Source organism: Mustela putorius, unplaced genomic scaffold (genome assembly GCF_011764305.1).
Source record: "Mustela putorius furo isolate JIRA1106 unplaced genomic scaffold, ASM1176430v1.1 tig00000040_pilon_pilon_pilon, whole genome shotgun sequence".
NCBI lineage: Eukaryota > Metazoa > Chordata > Mammalia > Carnivora > Mustelidae > Mustela > Mustela putorius.
The window spans coordinates 805,936-825,711 of NW_025421261.1; the positions used below are offsets into that span (position 1 = coordinate 805,936).

A 19,776-nucleotide genomic window follows, 5' to 3' on the forward strand; every position below is an offset into this window, starting at 1 on the left:
CCTCCTGAGCCACCGCTTTCTCCGGGATCCACTGATCTGCCTCCGTCACTACAGATTACTTTGCACTTTCTAGAGCTTCATGTCAATGGTGTCACACAGGATGCATCCTTCTCCAACTTTGCTCATGGAGCGCGAGTATTTTCATGCCTTCCTGTTGTGCGCAGCCGCCGTCTGTCCCCGTCGGTGCCGGTCGTCTCCCAGGGAACAGCGGTCCTCAGCTTCATTTGTCAGCTCATCTGTTGGTGGACGTTTGGGTTGTTTCCAGGTGATGGCGGTGAGAAGTAAAGCCACTATGAACATAGACACACGAGCCTTTACATGGACATAGGCTTTCTGTTTTCTCATGTGTGTACGTAGGAATACAGCAGCTGGATCACATGGTGGATACATGCTTAACTTTTTAAGAAACTGCAGACAGTTTTCTGAAGTGTTTGTTACAGGGTGTCTACCCTCCCCCCATGAGTGTGCTGGTGTTCCCATTCCTGGTCACAGTGGTCAGGGAGGTCCCGTGTGATTAGAGAATGAACGAGTGGAAGTAACAGTAGGGGCGAGCTGGGAAGGGGAGGTGGTAGTTAGGAAGGTGCTGGGAAATGAGACTTGGGGAGGTGGCGCATAGTGGGACCGTGATGCTTGAGTGGCTACGGTGGGGTGGACGAGCTCTTTGGAGGCAAAGCTGTCAAGGAACTGAGAGCTGAAGAGTGTTAGATGATTCATCCCTGTGGACGCTGAAATCGCCAAGATCCGTGGTGGGAGCACGGCGGTCAGCCAAGTGAGCGAGGGGAAGTGACCAGGAGGCGGTAGTTGGCTGCAATAAGGAGGAACAGAGGGAAAATAATCCGGCGACATATGCCGGGGGATTGGATTCACGTATTCCGTTTCTAAGTTATGAACAGATCTTAGATAGAAGACCATCTGTAAAACCTTGAGTAATAGAACATCATCTGATGGGAATTCAACTGCCTGAGCGAGTACCTCTGGGACGGGGCTACTGATGATCGAGTAGGTGATGTTACACATCACGTATGGGGTGCAGAGGGTGTGGGAGACTCTGCACTAAGCTCCTAACATTTACGGCTCACTGTAGTGTGCCCCCACAATGTTGACACTGTTATCCCCATTTTGTAACAGGTGAAAGTTGGAGAAAAATAAAAGAGCTAGAACATTCCCAGTACCTTTTAGACACCTGTAGCGGCCCTCCAGTTGCCCTGTCCACCACCTTCCCAGCGGGGGAACCACTGGAGTGGTATTTGTCCTTGTCATCCCTTGTTTTGGTTTCTGGTTTACTCATATTGGCTTGTGCATGGTTTTGTGAGGTTCTGAGCGACATAAAAATGTCCTCCTGCACCGATTGTCTCTGCAGCTTTTCTTGGTTTGCTGCTGAGTCACTTCTTGCTTCAGAAGTGGACCAGCATTTGTGTTGATCCGTGTGCTGTGTGAGTACTGTACGGTGAGCCTCTCGTCTAAAGTGCTCATTGTGGGGGGATGCCGCAAGTTATTGGGCCATTCTGCTCGTGTATAATCCCACATTCTATTGTGAAGAATGCTCTGGGTGTCTCTGAGCATACACAGGTGAGAAGAGTTTCTCCCCGGGAGGTGCCAGACCTTTTTAAAAATTCTTTTGCCATTTGGGAATGACAGAAAGGAGCAAAAGAGACACCAGCCCATCTGCATCCCCTGGTGCTGTGTGGGCTTGGGGGTCACAGAGGGAACAGTGTCATTGGGTCCCTTTACTGAGGCTTCAGGTTTGGGAGTCTTTGCTTTACATCAGGGAGATCATTACTTGTGGGGTCCCTGTTCTTCCTAGGGTGACTCTCCGTAGGGCCTACCCTTGCTTTGGATCATCTCTGTGGCTCCCTAGGGACGCATTAGAACTGCAACACAGAAAACAAGGCCGCCGCAGGGAACTCGGGCTGAACTCAGAGGAACTGTATCTCCTCGAATGCCTGTTTTTGTGAGGTCTGTTGGACCTTCTCACCTTATAAATCACCGTCATCTCCTCTAGTCCTGTATTTGTTCTGTTTAATCAGTAACTATTTATTGGGCATCTTGGGTGTCAGGCACTATGTGGAATCTGGTAATACCAGGACCAAGAAAAACCCGTTTTCCTGAGTCCACTAAATGAGCTCTTGGTGCAACAAATGGTTACATTCAAGTTATCAAAACGGGGTCAGCCCTAGCTTGGGCCCGTTGCTCCTAGGCTCCAAGATCTCCCCGAACCCCACCCTCTCAGATCTACCCACTGGGGCACCTTCAGTCAGAAGTAAGGAATAGTCAGGTGGACTCTGCCGCAAGCGTGAAGCACTGAAACTATCCCTCACACATTGTTCTTTAACAAACGTGTGTGTCGGAAGCTTGGCTACCAATGACGGTACAACAGTGAGCGAGTGGACACTTGCTGTGGCTCTGTGCAGCCTGTAACAGGTGAAGCGGACTTTGACCCGATTTGTATTTAAAGTCACTTTATTTAAATAAAATATCAGATCATGATAAGTACCGTGAAAAAAAAGTGCATGAAATAGTGGGAACAAATTATAAGGGGCGCCTGGTAGCTCGGTGGGTTAACCATCTGATTCTTGACTTGGGCTCGGGTCAGTATCTCAGGGTGTGAGATGGAGCCCTGTGTCTGCTTAAGACTCTCTCTCCCCCTCTGGCCCTCCCCATGCTCTCTCTCTTGCTCTTTCTCTTGCTCTCCAATAAATTAATTAATTGAATTTTAAAAAGAGAAAGAGAGAACAAATGATAAGGGATTTGACCTACCCTGGAAGGGAAGAGAAGCAGAGTGAACTTCCTAGGCACTGTGATGTTTGAGTTGGAATCTGGAGAATAAATTAGAGTTAACAGGCAAAGAAAGGCAGACAGAGGGGGAGGTTTCTTGCAGAATGTCCAGCAAGGTCAAAGTCAGGAAACCTCAAATTCATTATCACTAACCTCAAGCTGACCCACAGGTCTTCTCAGCAGAGAACAAAATCGTTCCCTAACAACGGCTTCACTCTCTCCCTCTCCTCAACCATTGTATTCTTTCGCACTCAAATTTGCGATATCTTCCCCATTCTCACTCTCAGCTGATTATCTTGTGTCCTGTTTCTTGGAGGAAACAGAAGAAATCAGAAGAGAACTCACCCCAGCTCCCGACATCATATCTACCCCCTCCCCGCGTCTGCAGGTACATGGCTATCCCTGAAGGAACGGCCCCAGCGCCTACCGAACGAAGCCAGCGCCCCCCTCGTGCACTGGAACCCAAATCCTCTCATCTGACTTTATAAAGAGCATCTTATAAGCCAGTCTCCTCTCTCTACGAATCACTCCAATCCGCTTAAAAACCTGTAACTTCTCCCATCTTTAAAAAAAAAAAAAAAAAAGTCGCTTCTTGACTTCAGTTCTCCGTCCACATTCATTTCCCTTCCCTGTACCTCACGTCATGCCTCAAGAGTTGCCTAGACTTGCAGTTTCCAGTGTAGCGCCTTCCGTTCTCTCTCTCTGGAGCCCGCTGCCCTGAGGCTTCCGCACTCATCCCTTCAGCCAGCTTGGTCTCGTCAAGGTCACCAATGAACTCACTAGCACCAGACGTTGACTCTCACCTTTATTTCTTGCAACGGCTTTGCGACAGTTAACAGTTGTCCAGTCACCTCCTTGAAACACTGTCTTCACTCAGCTATTGTCAAGCTCTGTAGGCTTTCTTCGACCCACTGGGTTTTCCTCACTGTTTGTTCTGCTGGTTCCTCCTCTTCCGCATTGCCTTTGAATCTGGAGCACCCTAAGTGCCGTGCTAGAACCGTCTCTTCTCTCTTGTTTCCACATGGTGGTCTCCCTCATCCTTCCTTCCCCAGGTTTTGAATACAAAGGACACCTTCATCCCGGGCTCACCTCTCACATCCTGACTTCTGCATCAGACGGACTGCTCTGCCTCTCCACCTGGCTCTCTTGTAGGCCTCCCAAGTTGAACATGCCTGTTGCTGAACCCCTCCTCTTCCTCCACCAAATCTAGTCCCCCCACGGTCTTCCCATTTCAGGCAACAGAGCTCCATCCTCCTAGTTTTCCTCCCACTGAGGCCTCTGTGGCCGCCATATTTAAATTTCCAGCTGAACCTCTTCCTAGCGTCCCCTTTCTCTGCCTCGCGTTTCTCTTCATCACCTGCTTCCTTCTCGTGTTCTCTATGTTTTTAAATTTATTTTATTAACCGACTCTCTTTTGGAATGTATTATCCCTGAGGGCATGTGCTTTGTTCACCCATGAATTCCCATTGCTAGGACAATGTCTCTCACATAATAAAAATGCAGTGAATATTTGTTGAATAGTGAGTCTTGAAGCAGTAGAAATACGGAGTAGAGAACCTGTCAAGAGACCTAATGAAGGCCAGTCTGGCTAGAGGAGCCTTAAGTGCCAGAGTCCGGGAAGAAAAGGACAGATTCCAAAGACCGAGAAAGAAGGCCGGGGAGGCTGAAGTAGGAGTGAGGCAGGAGAGTATTGTTTAGCAATGTCTTGAAGAGTGGGACACAGGATAAATAAGTTTGGATCGGTTTGAAAGAGTCAAAGTTTCAGAGCAGGCAGATCTGGGAAAGAGAAGTCTAGGCAGGTCTCCATGGCAGTGAGCCCTTCCGCAGTCAAAGAGCAACCTTAGGGACCTTCGGAATGAGAGGGCTAGCAAAAGCAACGAGTGCAAAAGAGTTCTAAAGATGAATCGGATTATTTCTGCTCAAAAGAGCAGATTAACCTCATAATTCTCCAAATAAGCCAAGCTCTTCTCCTATACACATCGCTGTATTTGGTGATTATTTAGCACCTGCAACAAAACACGTTCACAGTGCTGAGGAGGGAGGGAAGAGAGTTCAGCACGAGGTTTGCCAAGTTGACGCTGCTCTCAAGGAGCTCTCGCTTCTCCCGCATTTAGATTCCTGATCCCCATCGCATTCCAGCAGACCAACCGCCCTGTACCAGTTGTGTATTCGCTCAATACTGAATTTCAGCTCTGCAATAATGAGAAGGTGTTCCTGATGGACCCCAATACATCTGATATGTCCCTAGCAGAAATGGATTACAAAGGGGCCTTCTCTAAAGGTAAGTTGTTATATGTTAATAATAAAAAGGTAAGTTGTTTCGTTCCCCTACAGAACGAGACTCTGGCTAGACTTCAGATGCTTTAGGACAAGTCTCTGGACTAGCATCTCTGCTCCTGGGCTTTTAGGCAATGCTCCAGTGAAGTTTCCCCTGGGCTTGGTTCCAGGACAGCCAAGGTTTAGTCAAGGAACAGAACCATATCCTTCCTTTATGTTGTATCGAAAGAAGGTCACATATTTGGTACTGTAATGACTGGCAGTGTGGTACTATGGAAGAACCCTGGTCTGAATGGTGGAAGACTAGGGTTTCCAACCAGATTCGAACACACTGTCTGACTTTGGGTAATTTGCTTTATCTCTCAGTTACTTGGAGAGAGATTGCAACATGACCCCTCCCTCCCTACCTGCTGCAGGGTCGCCAAATGTCCGTGTACATTCCTCCTGCTTTCTCCACTGGAAAGGGTTCCTCTGCCCTCTCCTCGCCCCAAACTGGTTTCCTTGTTGTTTCAAAAGGATGGCCCTCTCTTTCCTTCAGGTCTCTACTTCACTGTTAACTGCCTCAAAGAGGCTTTCCCTGACCACACCAGATAACTGAATGTACGCCTCCGTATTTTTCACTTTCATAGAACACTATTCATTTTTATAGTGCTTCTAACCATTATTAATACTGTGTAATATATATTACATATTTCTTTACTTGTTTATTACATATTTCTTTACTTGTTGCTACCACCAGACTGAGTTCCATGGGTAGGGACTGTGATCAGATATCAGATTTGCACACCAGACCACCAGTGCCTAGGTTCTCAATAAATATTGACTGAATAAATGAATGAGTTATCTGCCTTTCTTCCCTCAATGGCCCCTTCTGCCTTTTTTCTTCCTTTAATCTTGTCCTCATATCCGGGGTTTTTCTGTCATCCGAAAGACACGCTCAGGTGTGTCTGCCCATAACAGAAAAAACAAAGCATCCCTCAGACCTCACTCCCCTTCAAACTCAGTCTGTTTTCTCCTTTTCCTTTCTCTGAGGAACTTCCAAGAGTGGGCGGTGAGCCCACACAGTCTCTGTGGCCCTTCATCTCCGTCCGTCTGTTGCAGGCTGGGAGTCTCCCACCACACGCAGCTCAGAACCCGATTTTGTCAATGACATCAAACCTATGGATCTTGACACTTATGTCCTGTTGGGTTTCCTTTGACCAACAGCCTCACCTGACGCCCTCTTGCTTCTCTGGCCACTTGTCATGCTGTTGCCCTGGGTCTTTGTCCTCTGCCACATCCCTGTGATTGTCCCCAGGTTCCATGCATGGCTCCTTCTGGTCTTACTTCGCTCCTACCTCTGGTCATACCCATGGCTTGGCCCATCCACTTCTCCTGAACTCCCTGTTCTCTACTCCTCCGCAGCCATTCCTTAAGAGTTGACCTTGCCCTGATGTCTCCAAACTTAATTTCTACATTTCCATATGTGGGTCTGGAACTACCAAGCCGCTTCAGATGGGTGTCTTTCAGACACCTAGAACGTCTAGAACAGGGCTTACCTCCTTCCTACCATACCCGCTGCTACACTGACTACAGCGTCACACTCTAGGTGCCCCAGGCAGAAGCCTCTCCGAATCGCCCCCTCTCCATGCCTCTCACCTACCATTAAGATCAGTGACCCTCGGACATTTCTTGAGCTCATCCCATGCTCTGCAGCTGTAAGTTAGACACCTGTCTCTCGCAGAGCGTTAGCATAGCCCCCAGCCCAATCTCTGTGACTCTAGTCTCTTCGTGTTTCCTCCACTCTCCATGTTTCTGAAGCCCCTGTGTGTTGATTTTACACCCCTGCTTAAAACCTTCCACGGGTCCCCGCTTCTTAACACCCCAGGCCAGGCTCCGCAGCGCCCCTAGCCTGTCTTCCCAGGGGTCTCTCCTGCCGGAGCCTCTAGCCATCCTCCTCTCTAGTCACACTGACCTCCTCAGTGCCACGAAGAAAACCCTCTACACGACAGATTTCTGCTCAATTCTCAGCTCCCATGGCCAGATAGGAAACCTCTGACACGTTCTTTAAAATGAAGATAATAATTGAACCTGCCTTGGGCTCTTGGGAAGAATAAATGAAATAGTACAAGGAAAGAAACTGGAAGTAAAGAAAGCGCCGCAGCGGATACTAAGGAGACAGCAGCAGCACTAGACTTGTGGCCTGCCGCTTTCCGTCTTTCGAGCCTGGACTTCCTCTGGCATGGAGTGCTCTCCCCAGTCTCCTGCCCCAAATGCTCAATGCCCCCGACCCACGTTTGAGAAAACTGGTCAGACAGTACCTCCTCTTTCATCCCTCCCGTGCCTCTCCCCTGCAGATGTCTCGGCTCAGCTCTCTGCTCGGGCGACACTGTGAACCTTCCTCACTGTGGCTCCTGGCAGTACAGTGTTGGGATAACGGTGGGTTTTCGAGCCCAAGTCCCTTGACTTTGAACCCCGTCCCCAACACGTACTAGTTTTGTGACTTTCAAGAAGTCACTTAACCTCAGTGCCTCAACTTCCTCATCTGTAAACCTGTGAGCACTACGTGAGTTTCTTATATGGGAGGAACTTAGCACAGTGCCTAGCAAATAGTAGGAGTTGGATGAATATTAGCTGCGCTATGTTTAGCAACGGGTTAGGTTTTCTTTCTGTTCCCTCAGCTCATCTGACTCACCTCCGTGTCCCGTCTGCACAGCAGAGCCCGTGGCACATCTTAAATGCTCGATTAATGTCTAGGGAAGAAAAGAAGCTAGAAATGAACGAATGAGTATTTTAAGGGCACATGGAACCATCAAGCTCTTCGTAGAAAGGCCCTAAGGGAGTGTGTTAAATCCTTCCTTCCCGTGACATTTCCTTCTCTTTAATCTTAAAGTGTGACCCAATTAATGCCTCTCAATCTTTCCAGGTCAAATCCTTTATGGCCGAGTACTTTGGAATCCAGAGCAAAACCTTAATTCGGCTTACAAACTGCAGCTGGAGAAGGTCTATCTTTGTACCGGGAAGGACGGTCACGTGCCTTTCTTTGACCCCACGGGGACAATCTACAACGAAGGGCCACAGTATGGATGCATCCAGCCGAACAAACACCTGAAACACAGGTTTCTGCTGCTGGTACGCTAACCGTTAGTGTGGCGTGGCTGACCCCTGAGCTGGTTCCTCAGCTGGGCGTTCTGCCCCAAGCAGGTGGAACCGCACTCTTGCTGTGTTCTCGGTATGCACAGTGCTCCTGTTTCTCTCTGATCAGCTAAGTGCGAGGACGGATTACCAGACGTGGTGGTTACAGTGGGCAACAAGACAAGCTACTATTATTATTAACGTCCCAGGAAAAGGAAAGTCACGGCCAGTGTTTCTCAGAGTATGGACCCTGAATATCCCTGATTCTAGTTCAGGGAGTCCACAAGGTCAAAGCTACTTTCATAATAATATAATGATGCTGGTTTTTTTTTTCCACTCTAATCCCCTCGTGAGTGTAGAGAGTATGAAAGGTTTATTGATATGGTTTCAAATTCCACATTGTAACTAATCTTTTTAAATACCACCTACCGAGTTTGATTTGGTATCAGAGAATATCCACGATTATCTGAACAAGGTATGAAATCATTTCTCCCCTCTACAAATACACATCCTTGTGAGGCCAGATTTTCTTTATATATTTCAGTCAAACTAACATATCACAACTGAGTCAATAGAGAAGTTATGAGAATCTAGTTCTTTTCCAGAGATTTGCAAAAGTGCAAAACAATGTCAGCTCTCTTTGAGGAGGTGGGGGCGAATATAGGTATTTGTTTTTTAAAAATGTTACTTATGTTAACATGTAGTGGGTTTTTCATTGCCACTTTAAAATGAACTAGAAAATAAGTATTTGCTAATTTTTCCGTGTTAATTTTAATGGAGTAAATATTGATAGTTATAAATCCTGTAAACAAAAGACTTTTGGGGTCCTTGATTTTTAAGTGTGTGAGGGGTCCTGAGACCAAATGGCTTGAGAATTATTTGTCTCGGCTCTCCCGCTCTTGGAGCTTCGAGCTCACAGCTGCCTCCAAGCGCCCTTCCTTGAAGGGAGCAGTGGGTGCCCCGAGGCAGTGGTTGATCCAAGGAAAGGGCTTCTGTAGCAGGAATTCCCCTGACCCCACCGGAGGCGGGAGTGGAGAGTACATGTCTCCTCCCAGGGACGGCCACCTGCCAGGGCAGTGGTTCCATCTCTCTAAACCTTCCATTTCTTGTCTCTCAAATTCTAGGACCGCAGTCAGCCCGAAGTAACGGATAAGTACTTCCACGATGTGCCCTTTGAGGCCCACTTTGCCTCCGAGTTGCCTGATTTCCATGTGGTCAGTAGCATGCCAGGTGTGGACGGATTCACTCTGAAAGTCGACGCGCTCTATAAGGTAAGTGTGGTGAGAAGAGTAGGCGCGTGAGGCCAAGGCTTGAAAAGCTACAGAAAGGGAAAAGACAGGATCTCTGGACTATTAGTCTCTTTTTATGGCATTCTTGCTGGTGGGTCTTTTTTATGGGTATTAAGCTTATCATTCAGTCCCAATTTTTAAAAAATTTTTGTTTATTTATTTGAGAGAGAAAGAGAGAGAGAGAGAGCCTGAGACTCCCTGCTGAGTGCACAGCCAGACGCGGGGCTCTGTCTCACGACCCTGAGATCATGACCTTGAGCCCAAACCAAGAGTTGAGCTTAACTGACTCTGCCACCCAGGCGCCCCGTTCACCCCAGATTTTCATCATCTATCCCAGGCGACCACAGCAATGATAAAATTCTTTAATTTGCTTACAGGCACTTGTCATTGTGCGTATCGGGGTGCCTGTGGTACTCCGGTTTTTCTTAAACTCTTCTGTGTTGCCTGCCTTTTTGGCTCAATGCTGCACCAGCTGATTTTCACAGGCTTGTGGAAAACATTTAACGAAGTCATAAACACAGTACAGCAATTTAGAATGACAAGAATTACTAATATTTGATAAGCAAAAATACTCTAAATCCAGCAATAAATATGAACTTGCAAAATCTATTCCACTTTTTCCTGTCTTCAAGTAGTAACCCTTGGAGTGAGCTTGGAGTTCAGAACTATTCCCATTTCTCAGAAGGTTAGTTCCAAACCGCGGAGGGTTTCAGTGGGGACAGGAAATGGCAGTCCAGTCCTTGATGATTTAACGGCTCAGGGCGTGACCCGGGAAGTGTTCAGAGTTAGGAAACTTTGTCCCGGGTCTGCATATTACGCACAGAATAGGTATTTAGTGGATATTTGTTGACCGACTAGTTTAGCTGAAGTTCATCAATAAATAGTAAGTCAGCATAACAAACAATCGAAGGTCACGGGGAGTAAACGTGGGTATTAATCCTATTACTTGGCTGCTATCAGTAAAGACTGACAAGCCCAAGAATGTACTTAGCTAAAGGGACCACGAAAGATCAATTCTTAGGGGTGGTCCTTACACAGATAGGGCAACAGACAAGGATGTGGACAGCTGGCCCAAGATGATCCCAGTTTGGAAGTAAAATAGAACTTACAGTATTTGGTTCCCTTCTGGGCCAGGAGACACCAGCCACTGCTCATGCTTCCGCGGAGACCATTTACCAAGGCTGGTGGTCATTCCATTTCCTTCCTTAAGAAGTGGCCGTGGGCAGTGGTGACCTGGGCGCTTTGTCTCTCTGTCCCCTCCCGCAGGTGGAAGCAGGGCACCAGTGGTACCTGCAGGTGATCTACATCATCGGCCCTGACACCATCTCAGGGCCCCGCGTGCAGCGCTCTCTCACGGCGCCTCTGAGGCGTGACCGAAGGGACCTGGTGGACCCCAGCGGCCGCCTGACCCTCGACGACTCCCTCATCTACGACAACGAAGGGGACCAAGTCAAGAACGGCACCAACATGAAGTCCCTGCACCTCGATATGCAGGAGCCGGTGGCGGCTGCGTCTCTGTCCCCGACCGGGGCGTCCATCGGCAGCGCCCTCGCTGCCATCATGCTCCTCCTTCTGGTGCTTTCGGTGGCTTGCTTCCTCACCAGGAAGTGCCAGGAGCAGAGGAAGAAGCCGCCCACGGAGGACTTTCTGGAGGAGTACCCTCTGAACACCAAGGTGGACGTGTCCCAGAGGAGCCCGGACAGGCCGGAGAAGAACTGGAGCAGACAGTACTGCACGGTGCGGAACGTGCACAGCCCGGGCGCCGCCGAGGGCGCGTCTGCGTTCAAGGGCACGCAGCTGAAAAAGCTGAATCTGGAGGTCAGGGTTCACAACAACCTGCAGGACGGCACGGAGGTGTAGCCGAGGAGACGGATCCCGTGTGTATTTTTTTCTAAAATCATTTTTATAAAAACGGGGGTCAAATACTGGTATTTTTATAATCTTGCAGTTTAAAAAGGGAAAACTATCGCTTTGAGTGGCGGAAGGCACACATCACACGCATCATCTCACAACTGAGCTACCTCACGGGACAAAGAACCACCGAGACCCCAGAGTTCGGGAGCAGAGTTCCTTGGGGAGACCTCGTGCAGGCCGCTGCGGACGGCGCCTTCGGCACAGCTGGGTGTAGCGCGATCTCAGGGCTGGCGGGGGTAGACCTTTCCTCTGGCTGCTGGGGCTGGGGGGACTGGGACCTGGTTAGGTGCAGCGCAGGTCTCGGGGCAGGGGAGGGGGCCATCCGCTTCCTAGACCGCCTCCAGCTTGCTTGTCCTGGGGCTTCCCCTGGGCCCCGAGCCGAGCGCAGTGTTTGGATTGCTGACACTCTGATTTCATTCAGAATCCTGCGAACCAGCACCACCGACACCTTCGCTAATTGTATCCTCCTGACAGCTCTGCACACTGTGGCCTCTAACTGTCCCTCGCACTTCCAGAGCCTTTCTGCCTGGGGGCTTCAAAGGGCCCTGCATGAGAGCCCTGTGCCACAGCTTTCAGGAGAAATCACGCAGCTCCCGGTCCCCAGACGTCTGGCACAGCGGACCCCCCTTACAGAAGGGCAGACTGAAACCTGCCGGGAGGAGGGGCCTGACCAGCGCCTCGAACACATGAGTGATGCACGGCGCCCTCGGCCCGGGGGACGTCCTCGTGCCCCGCTGGCCTACACTGCACCAAGGACGTGTCAGGACACCCTCCCCAACAGACAAGGCTGCAAAACAAGAGACGTGCGCCTGGCCCGTCCATTCCGTGTGGCCGTGGATGCCTCCGAATCCCACCTCCGTGTCCCGCCACCCCAGGCTGTGCCCCGTCCAGTAGCTGGCGAACCTGCGTCCTCGACTAGCTGCGAGTTCTGTAGTTTGCAAGGGTTTCAGAAAAGCAAGTGATTCATTCAGATAAAGCAAATTAGGAGAAATCCCAGCTCAGAGTGAAATCTGCATTAACAGTCACCAGCTGGGACTCATAACGGACCACGTCCCAGCGCTCGCGGCCGACGAGGGTGCCAGGTCCCGGGACTTCTCTTTGGAGGGGTCTTTTCTGGTAGCTCAGGCACTTACTGTTTGACCACATTAGCACGTGACAAGGCCATAAACACATGGCTTTAAAACAATTTAGTGTGCATAAGCTTCAGGATTTTGTGCGTCGTGGGCACACAGCTTGCCTTTGTGTTTCTCATTTTGGTTTTGGCCGACTGGCAAAAGCACAAGCATGTGCGTCGTGTTGTTTTGAAATGAAGGCACAATTTCATTCCTGGGGCGTAAAAGTCACACTCTCTCCCCGGCGCACGACGCACCGTATCCACTGAGCAGAGCACAGGGCAGCGCACCGCGTCTGGCTTGTATTAGCATGACCCCGGCTCTTTGAGAACACTCCACACCACAAACACCGGTTCTAGAAAGCCAGAAAGAACGAGCCACGAACAGTTTTCAGCATCTGATGGACCTTGTGAGCCGTGCCTCTGGTTCCTGGGCAGTGCCTCACACTCTGGAAGTATCCAGCGGGTGAGCAAGTGAATGGTGTCTTGGGCGAGTTGAGGGGGAATCCATTCAGGAAGTGAGAGATGGTGGTGGCCAGATCGCACGGGCAGATAGCAAAAACAAAACAAAAAACCCCAAACTGTCTCTTCTGCTTGGCTCATGAGTTAACCTCGTTGGAACAAAGAAGCACCACGTGACATGGGCACGGCTCCCGCAGGGTCTCCAGACGATGGAACAGAGAAGCTCTCAGGACGTATCAGCAGACGTGGAAACTGTGAATCAGCCTCCGGAGCAGGACAGCCTGACTCAGCAGTCTGAGGTGACTGAGGTCTTCAGGAGAGGCTAGAACAGGGTGAGCCCTGACTGGTCACGTGCTCCTGGACACCAGCGTGGGCAGTGTGGGGCAGACCTTGTGGACCGGCCTCGGGAGTATCCAGACTTGGTGTCTCACAGCTGGAGAGCTCATCAGCCTGGTGGGGAATCTCCTGCAGAACGATCTAGAAGGTTGACACTAATCCTTCCAGGACACCAAACCTGTCATCTGCGGAGCAGCTTTCGCATTGGCCTGTTATTTTTCAGTGTCCCCACTTGCCCGAAGGCTTCCACACTGAACACTTCCTGCGCCCTCGCCTTGGCTCCAATACCCTTGCTCATCCCTCCCCTCCCGCTGGGGAGGACACGTGCACGGGGGAGCGCGGACCCGCGCAGAGTGAAGCCACCTCGGGGAGAGATGGAGACGGAGACCCCCAGGTGCCCTCGGCAGCCTCCAGGACCCGGTCGTGAGCGGCAAGGACGATCTCCTGGGCGGACCAAGAGCCCGAGAGCTGTCTGGGCGGAAGGAAAGCCTGCGACTGTCCCCGCCGCGCCCCCCTCCTGCTCGTCCCCCGACTCCGTGGACTTGTCCGGGCGCTAGGACTTCTCCAGGGACGCGCACTTACTAAGTAGGGAGTGTTGAGACTGTGACGCTGAGATTTACTGCTTTGCTACAGCTTCTCGCTTTGTTTTCTGTTTCACAGTAGGAATCCGATACTTTGGTCACGGACGCGAGACTCTGTTTCAGTCAAAGCCCTGCCTTCAGTTTCTCTGACCTGCTCACTGATGCCTCGTGGGCGTTTTTACTGATTTTCTGTACCGTGCGTTCTGGGAGGAGGAACGAGGAGCCCTCGGGGCTTGCGATGGGCTCTCCCACGCTGGCTGCGAGCGTTGAGAGGGAGAAGGGTCTGCGCCTTGTTTCTGCCTCGCTGTGCTCTAGTGGTCCCCTGGCCGCCTGGACGCCGCCCGCAGACTCCGCGGCGGGGTGTGGAGTTCGTGTCGGGACGTGCGTGCACAGTCTTAGGACATTCGGTGTCTGTGTCCTGTAGGTGTTCGTTGTTCTTGGATACGACACACGTGCTCAGACTGAGTGAAACATTTGTGGTGCTGTCAACCTGGTTTCTTGACTCAAATGATCTTTGTATTTCTAATACTGATTTGTGTGTTACGAATGTCTGGTTTCTCCAATAGCATATGCCACTATATAAATTTGTATTAATAAAGGACCATCTGGCTGCATTTTTTTTGCTATGTTCTTTTTAGATCATTCATCCCATTCATATAAGACATCGCCTTTGAGGTGGGAAAATCATTCCAAAAGTTGAGGCAAAGTTCTTTGGAAAAAACCTGCCGGAAGGGGCTGAATCCAAGACACACGTGGACTGAGCTATGAGTCAGATGAAGAAGAAACTACAGTTCCAGATCATCATGGCTCATCTTCTGCGGTCACGTGAAACCCCAGTAGGAAGTGAAATAACTCAAATCTCCATACACCATACAATAGGATGATTATTTATGCTGTATTTATTACCATCAGACCCTCTGAGGATCCTTGATATAGTGTGAAAATGGCTGGTCCTTTCACGCACTCACAAAAATTTGTGACACGTCCCTAACTCACCTGGAGAGGTGACCAAGGCTCAGATAAGTTGATTGGCGTGTGAAGGGACAATGGCAGAGTGAGAGCAACTGAGCCCCCAAAGTCTCAGCATTCTGCGAGTCGAGGCATGTGTGCATGTCCTCCCTGGGGAGCTGCCTTATATTAAAAAAAAAAAAAAAATACTGCCAACGACAGTGACCAGCAGAGCTCTGTTTCACCCCCCCCTTTTAAAATTTATTTTCAGCATAACAGTATTCATTATTTTTGCACCACACCCAGTGCTCCATGCAATCCGTGCCCTCTCTAATACCCACCACCTGGTACCCCAACCTCCCACCCCCCGCCCCTTCAAACCCCTCAGATTGTTTTTCAGAGTCCATAGTCTCTCATGGCTCACCTCCCCTTCCAATTTCCCCCAACTCCCTTCTCCTCTCTAACACCCCTTGTCCTCCATGTTATTTGTTATGCTCCACAAATAAGTGAAACCATATGATAATTGACTCTCTCTGCTTGACTTATCTCACTCAGCATAATCTCTTCCAGTCCCGTCCATGTTGCTACAAAAGTTGGGTATTCATCCTTTCTGATGGAGGCATCATACTCCATAGTGTATATGGACCACATCTTCCTTATCCATGCGTCCGTTGAAGGGCATCTTGGTTCTTTCCACAGTTTGGCGACCGTGGCCATTGCTGCTATGAATATTGGGGTGCAGATGGCCCTTCTTTTCACAACATCTGTATCTTTGGGGTAAACACCCAGGAGTGCGATCTGCAAGCTCAGCGAGACTTGAGAAAGCGCATTTTCATAAAGTATGAGGAAAGGAGACCACAGCCCTGCCTGGGATCTCCGCAGATACTACTGGGACTTGGTATAAACTTCCCTTCCTGCCGGTTTCCTGTGATTGTCCCTTGCCTAACAGCCAAGCTCTCAGTCCCAGAGCACATTTCTCTCCAGCCCCTAGAGAAGCTGTATCAGGAACCAAACTCTGAATCATTAGGGTTTAGGATTGACTATGAAAATGCTTCCAGAGACCTGAAATTTCACAGGCATCAAATTTAGAAAACTTGGGGGTGAGGGGCAGAAAAAGAGTTCTCACGGAGATTTTGCAACTCCTCACCAACCGTGGTTTGGAAGAAACATTGTGGGAACAGGAGAGGGAGATGAATGCTGAGAATATCTCACGAGGTTCAGCACCATAGAATTGTTGATGTTATTGGCCAAAAGTAGTCCAGAATTAGTTGTTTTATGTGTCTCAGCCTAATATTAAAATGCCATGATTGTGTAATAGAGACTCTGGCCCCAAATGAGCCTGAGAGAATTCTAACTAGAGCCCTCGAGAATGGTGTCCTGAGTGTCGCCGGTAGCCCAGGCTGCTCCCCAGTAAAACATGGGGCACTTCCAGCAATCGAGAGCAATGACTCCCTTGCGCATCCTGCCTCATGCCGTCCTCAGGACAGCCCTAGCAGAGACTCATACGTCGTTGTCCCGGATAGTTTTCTCTGAAAGTTCCAGATGAAAACCAGGATTTCAAGTTTTGGCCACAAGACATTCTCGGGCACAAACTGGTGTTTAAATATGGTCCAAAGCCCCTATAGCTTGGATTTAATGCTTGTCATGAAAAATGTGGTCACTTGATCTATACAATAAGATAGATCCAGGCTGGATCTATCTTTCTAAAACAAACAAACATAAAAGCTAAGGGTTTTAGCTCTGGCTCACCTTGGTTTAAGGCCACCAAGTTCCAAGACGAGTTAGTTATGAAAGCTTACGAGAATCCCACTCTGGGAGAGCTTTCATAAATTGCTAAAAACCAGTTTCAAGATGTCTCCCTTATATATCCCTCACTGAGGAATGTGTCCAGAATGAACCAGTGCTCGGTACCAGTGACTCCCCAAAGAGTCCTTCTGTCTCCACACCAGTCCTCTGCCCTGATTGTGCTCTAGGAAACCGACTTTCCAGACATGATTCTCCAAGGCTCCCTTGCCCCTTGGCTTCTGGTTGGGATTGGCCAAATGGAGACACTGATGGGAAAGAAATTAAGCTGTGTCTATCCTTCCTCCCTACTCCCCACTGCCTTGCCCCATGTGTGGCTCTGGTTGGTTCCCTCCAGGGCCACAGCCCCTCTTCCACAGTCCAGTTCTCAAAAAGTTGATAACAGCAACCCTCTCTTGCCTACAGGCGTGAAGTTAGTAATGATTTCATCCTGTTCCTGGCCGTAGAACCTTCACCATCAGTGTGGATTCCTTTAACTTAACCTGCCTACACACTGTAAATAGCCCCTTTTCATTTTTTTTTAAAGATTGTATTTATTTATTTGAAAGAGAGAGAGAGCCAGTGAGAGAGACGGAGCATGAGCAGGGGGAGGGGCAGAGGGAGAAGCCGGCTCTCCACTGAGCAGGGAGCCCGACGCAGGAAGTGATCCAGGACCCTGGGATGTGATCTGGGCCAAAGGCAGAGACTTAACAACTGAGCCACCTGGGTGCCCCAGGATTGCATTTGTTTAATATAATGTTTAATAATGGCTGTGTTTGGTTGCAAAATTCCTAAAAATGTAGCAATTCGTTTTTGCATGTCACGCCAGGCTCCGCACACCACTGTAAGAGCAAACATTTAACACCTACAACCACTCGGTCAACTAAATCCGCTTTTATTAGTTTTCGCCCCCCAGGCTAGCCTCAATTTTAAATATACCTCAGTAACGTTGATCTAAAATCTTATGCTTGACTCCCAAATGGTTCTATTTAGAGAGAGACAAGGTGATACAGGAAAAATTAGCGCTTCTAAAACTATAAGGGAGTTCCCTGTATTCGGAACGGTGCAAATATCATCAAATAATCTTTTCTGGGTTCTTTTTCTGAATGACTACAAACCTGGTTTCTGAGATCTCAGTATTTATCATTATTATGATTCAACACTTCCTTCTGAGAAAACTCACGCTTTGAGGGAAAAAATATTAGCTTTATAGTCATGCCGTAGGGTGATTCTGGTCTAAAAGATGGTACCTGGCCGTTGTTGCAAGGAGAACAATTCAAGCAATCGCTCTAGAGCGCGTTTTGTTTCCAAGTTACCAGCCCGAAACCAACGAGGTTAAACCCTGACCCTGCAACAGCACAAATCAATCCTACAATACCACCACCTACTGCTCATTTCCCTCTGGATGTAAGCCCAGCCCTGTTGCTTCCTGCTTGTGCGGGACACAACTTGTGCACATTCCCCAAGCCCTCTGAGCCTGTCTCTGTGTTTGCAAAATACGGCTAATCCCACCGAATCGAAACTGGTTAGTAAGCGTGAAATAAGACCATGTCCACAAAGGCATTGCTCAATGTCTGGCATAAATAATAGCTTCTCGATAAAGAACCAGCTCCCGCCACTATGCTGGCCCCAGAATTTTCCAGATGAGTTGATACTTTCTAGTGTATTGCGGCAACCTCTGAGAGGGAGTCAGAGTTCCGGGCAGAAGGAAAGGCAGGGCGCCGCCCCATCTCTCTCGGAAGGAACCTCATCATCCCTTCAGATTTGTGACTCTGGCGGGCTCCCTGTCTGGCTCCTTAAGCAAGGCTCTTTCTCTGTTTCTTCCAAATTCAGCTCCTCTTCCCTTTAAGGAAGGATGATCTCTGAAACCAGTGGTCCTCAAGCTCTAGGCCGCATCCAGATCACCTGGAGGGCTGATTCAAACAGAAGGTCTGGGGTAGGTCTGAGGGAATTTGACCTTCTAATGGGTCCCCATGCCCCAGCCCAAAGAAGCACTGTTCAAGACCTTCCTGAGCCCCAGCAGCCCCTGTCGCCATTAAAGGCAGTGTGTATTATCTTGCCGAAAGACTAGAAAAAATGAGTTTATGTTGTTGTAGATAAACCGAACCAAAAGTTTACAGGTATCTAAATGACAGTGGCCTTGTTCTAATCCTTTCCTTCAAGCTAATCTTTTCACTAAAACTTTGCTCAAGACAATAGCAGTGGTTGTACGGCAAACCTGAGCTGTGGTTGAGAGATAGGGGGCACACTAAAAATGAAGAAGAAAGTAAGAATTCTTTCAAATGATAATGTTAAAATTATTCAGATTGCGTTGCCTGATTCCCTGACTGTCCCAAACTTTTAGTGTCCTTTTTCTTCTAAAGCCACAAGTTTTTCCCCCGGGTTTTAGCATTACATACAACAAATTATAAAGCATCCTGAATTACTGACTTTAGCTTCCCGGGAGTTGGTCTTGACCTCAATTAGATTATAAACTCATTGATATCTGAACTATGTCACATTATTTCCTTTTAGTCTTACATAGTGTTATGCCTTATAGGTAGTTTGCAGTTGATAGATATTTACCAATGACTTTTAATTAAAATAAATCCACATGTCTGTGTTGATGAAAAGTCAATAAATTAATTGAGGAAAGTAAGGTACAAAAGTATAAAAATATACTGCTTTTGTGTGAGAAAAGGAAGAAATAAGAGCAGGTGTTCATTTGGCTGGATTTTACTTAAAACAATGAAAGAATATACAAGCAACTAAAGAAAGGAAGGGCTTACCTGAAGGGGGCAGCAGCGAGCAGCAGGGATGAGGTGGGGGGGTGGGGAGGGGTGGGGTTGTTAAGATCCACTGATGGATGTCTTTTTAGAAGTAAAAAAAAAAAAAAAATTAACCATGTAACCATCTTAAGAAAGTTTTATTAACTGAGGAAGTTCAACTATTCCTTTTCTCTTAAATTTTCTTAACAATGACCAGATTTATTCAATTACTGTTTGGCTCTGATAGGAAGATCTAACTGCACTGCGTGGAGGGTAGTACGAAAGGGCACCCAGTGGAGGTCATGCCCAAAGGAGTGCTGAATCTGCTTCTACTGCTGTTGTGACAGATTAGCACAAATACTAGTGGCTTAAAATGACACAAGTTTATTCCCTTAACTCTTCTAGAGATCAGAAGTCCAAAATGGGTCTCACTAGGCTGA

General features: G+C 48.6%; 1 protein-coding gene across 3 annotated transcripts in view; it reads left to right on the plus strand.

Moving 5' to 3' along the window:
- The window catches only part of FRAS1 (Fraser extracellular matrix complex subunit 1), a 410,546-nt gene extending 396,073 nt beyond the window's left edge, over positions 1-14,473 (plus strand). For all 3 annotated transcript variants that reach the window (XM_045065725.1, XM_045066397.1, XM_045066061.1), the window contains 4 exons: positions 4,890-5,056; positions 7,958-8,163; positions 9,291-9,437; positions 10,722-14,473. In XM_045065725.1, the coding sequence (XP_044921660.1) occupies positions 4,890-5,056; positions 7,958-8,163; positions 9,291-9,437; positions 10,722-11,315 (1,114 nt within the window). In that variant the 3' untranslated portion in view covers positions 11,316-14,473. The remainder of the gene's footprint in view (positions 1-4,889; positions 5,057-7,957; positions 8,164-9,290; positions 9,438-10,721) is intronic.
- The last annotated feature ends 5,303 nt before the right edge of the window (positions 14,474-19,776 follow it).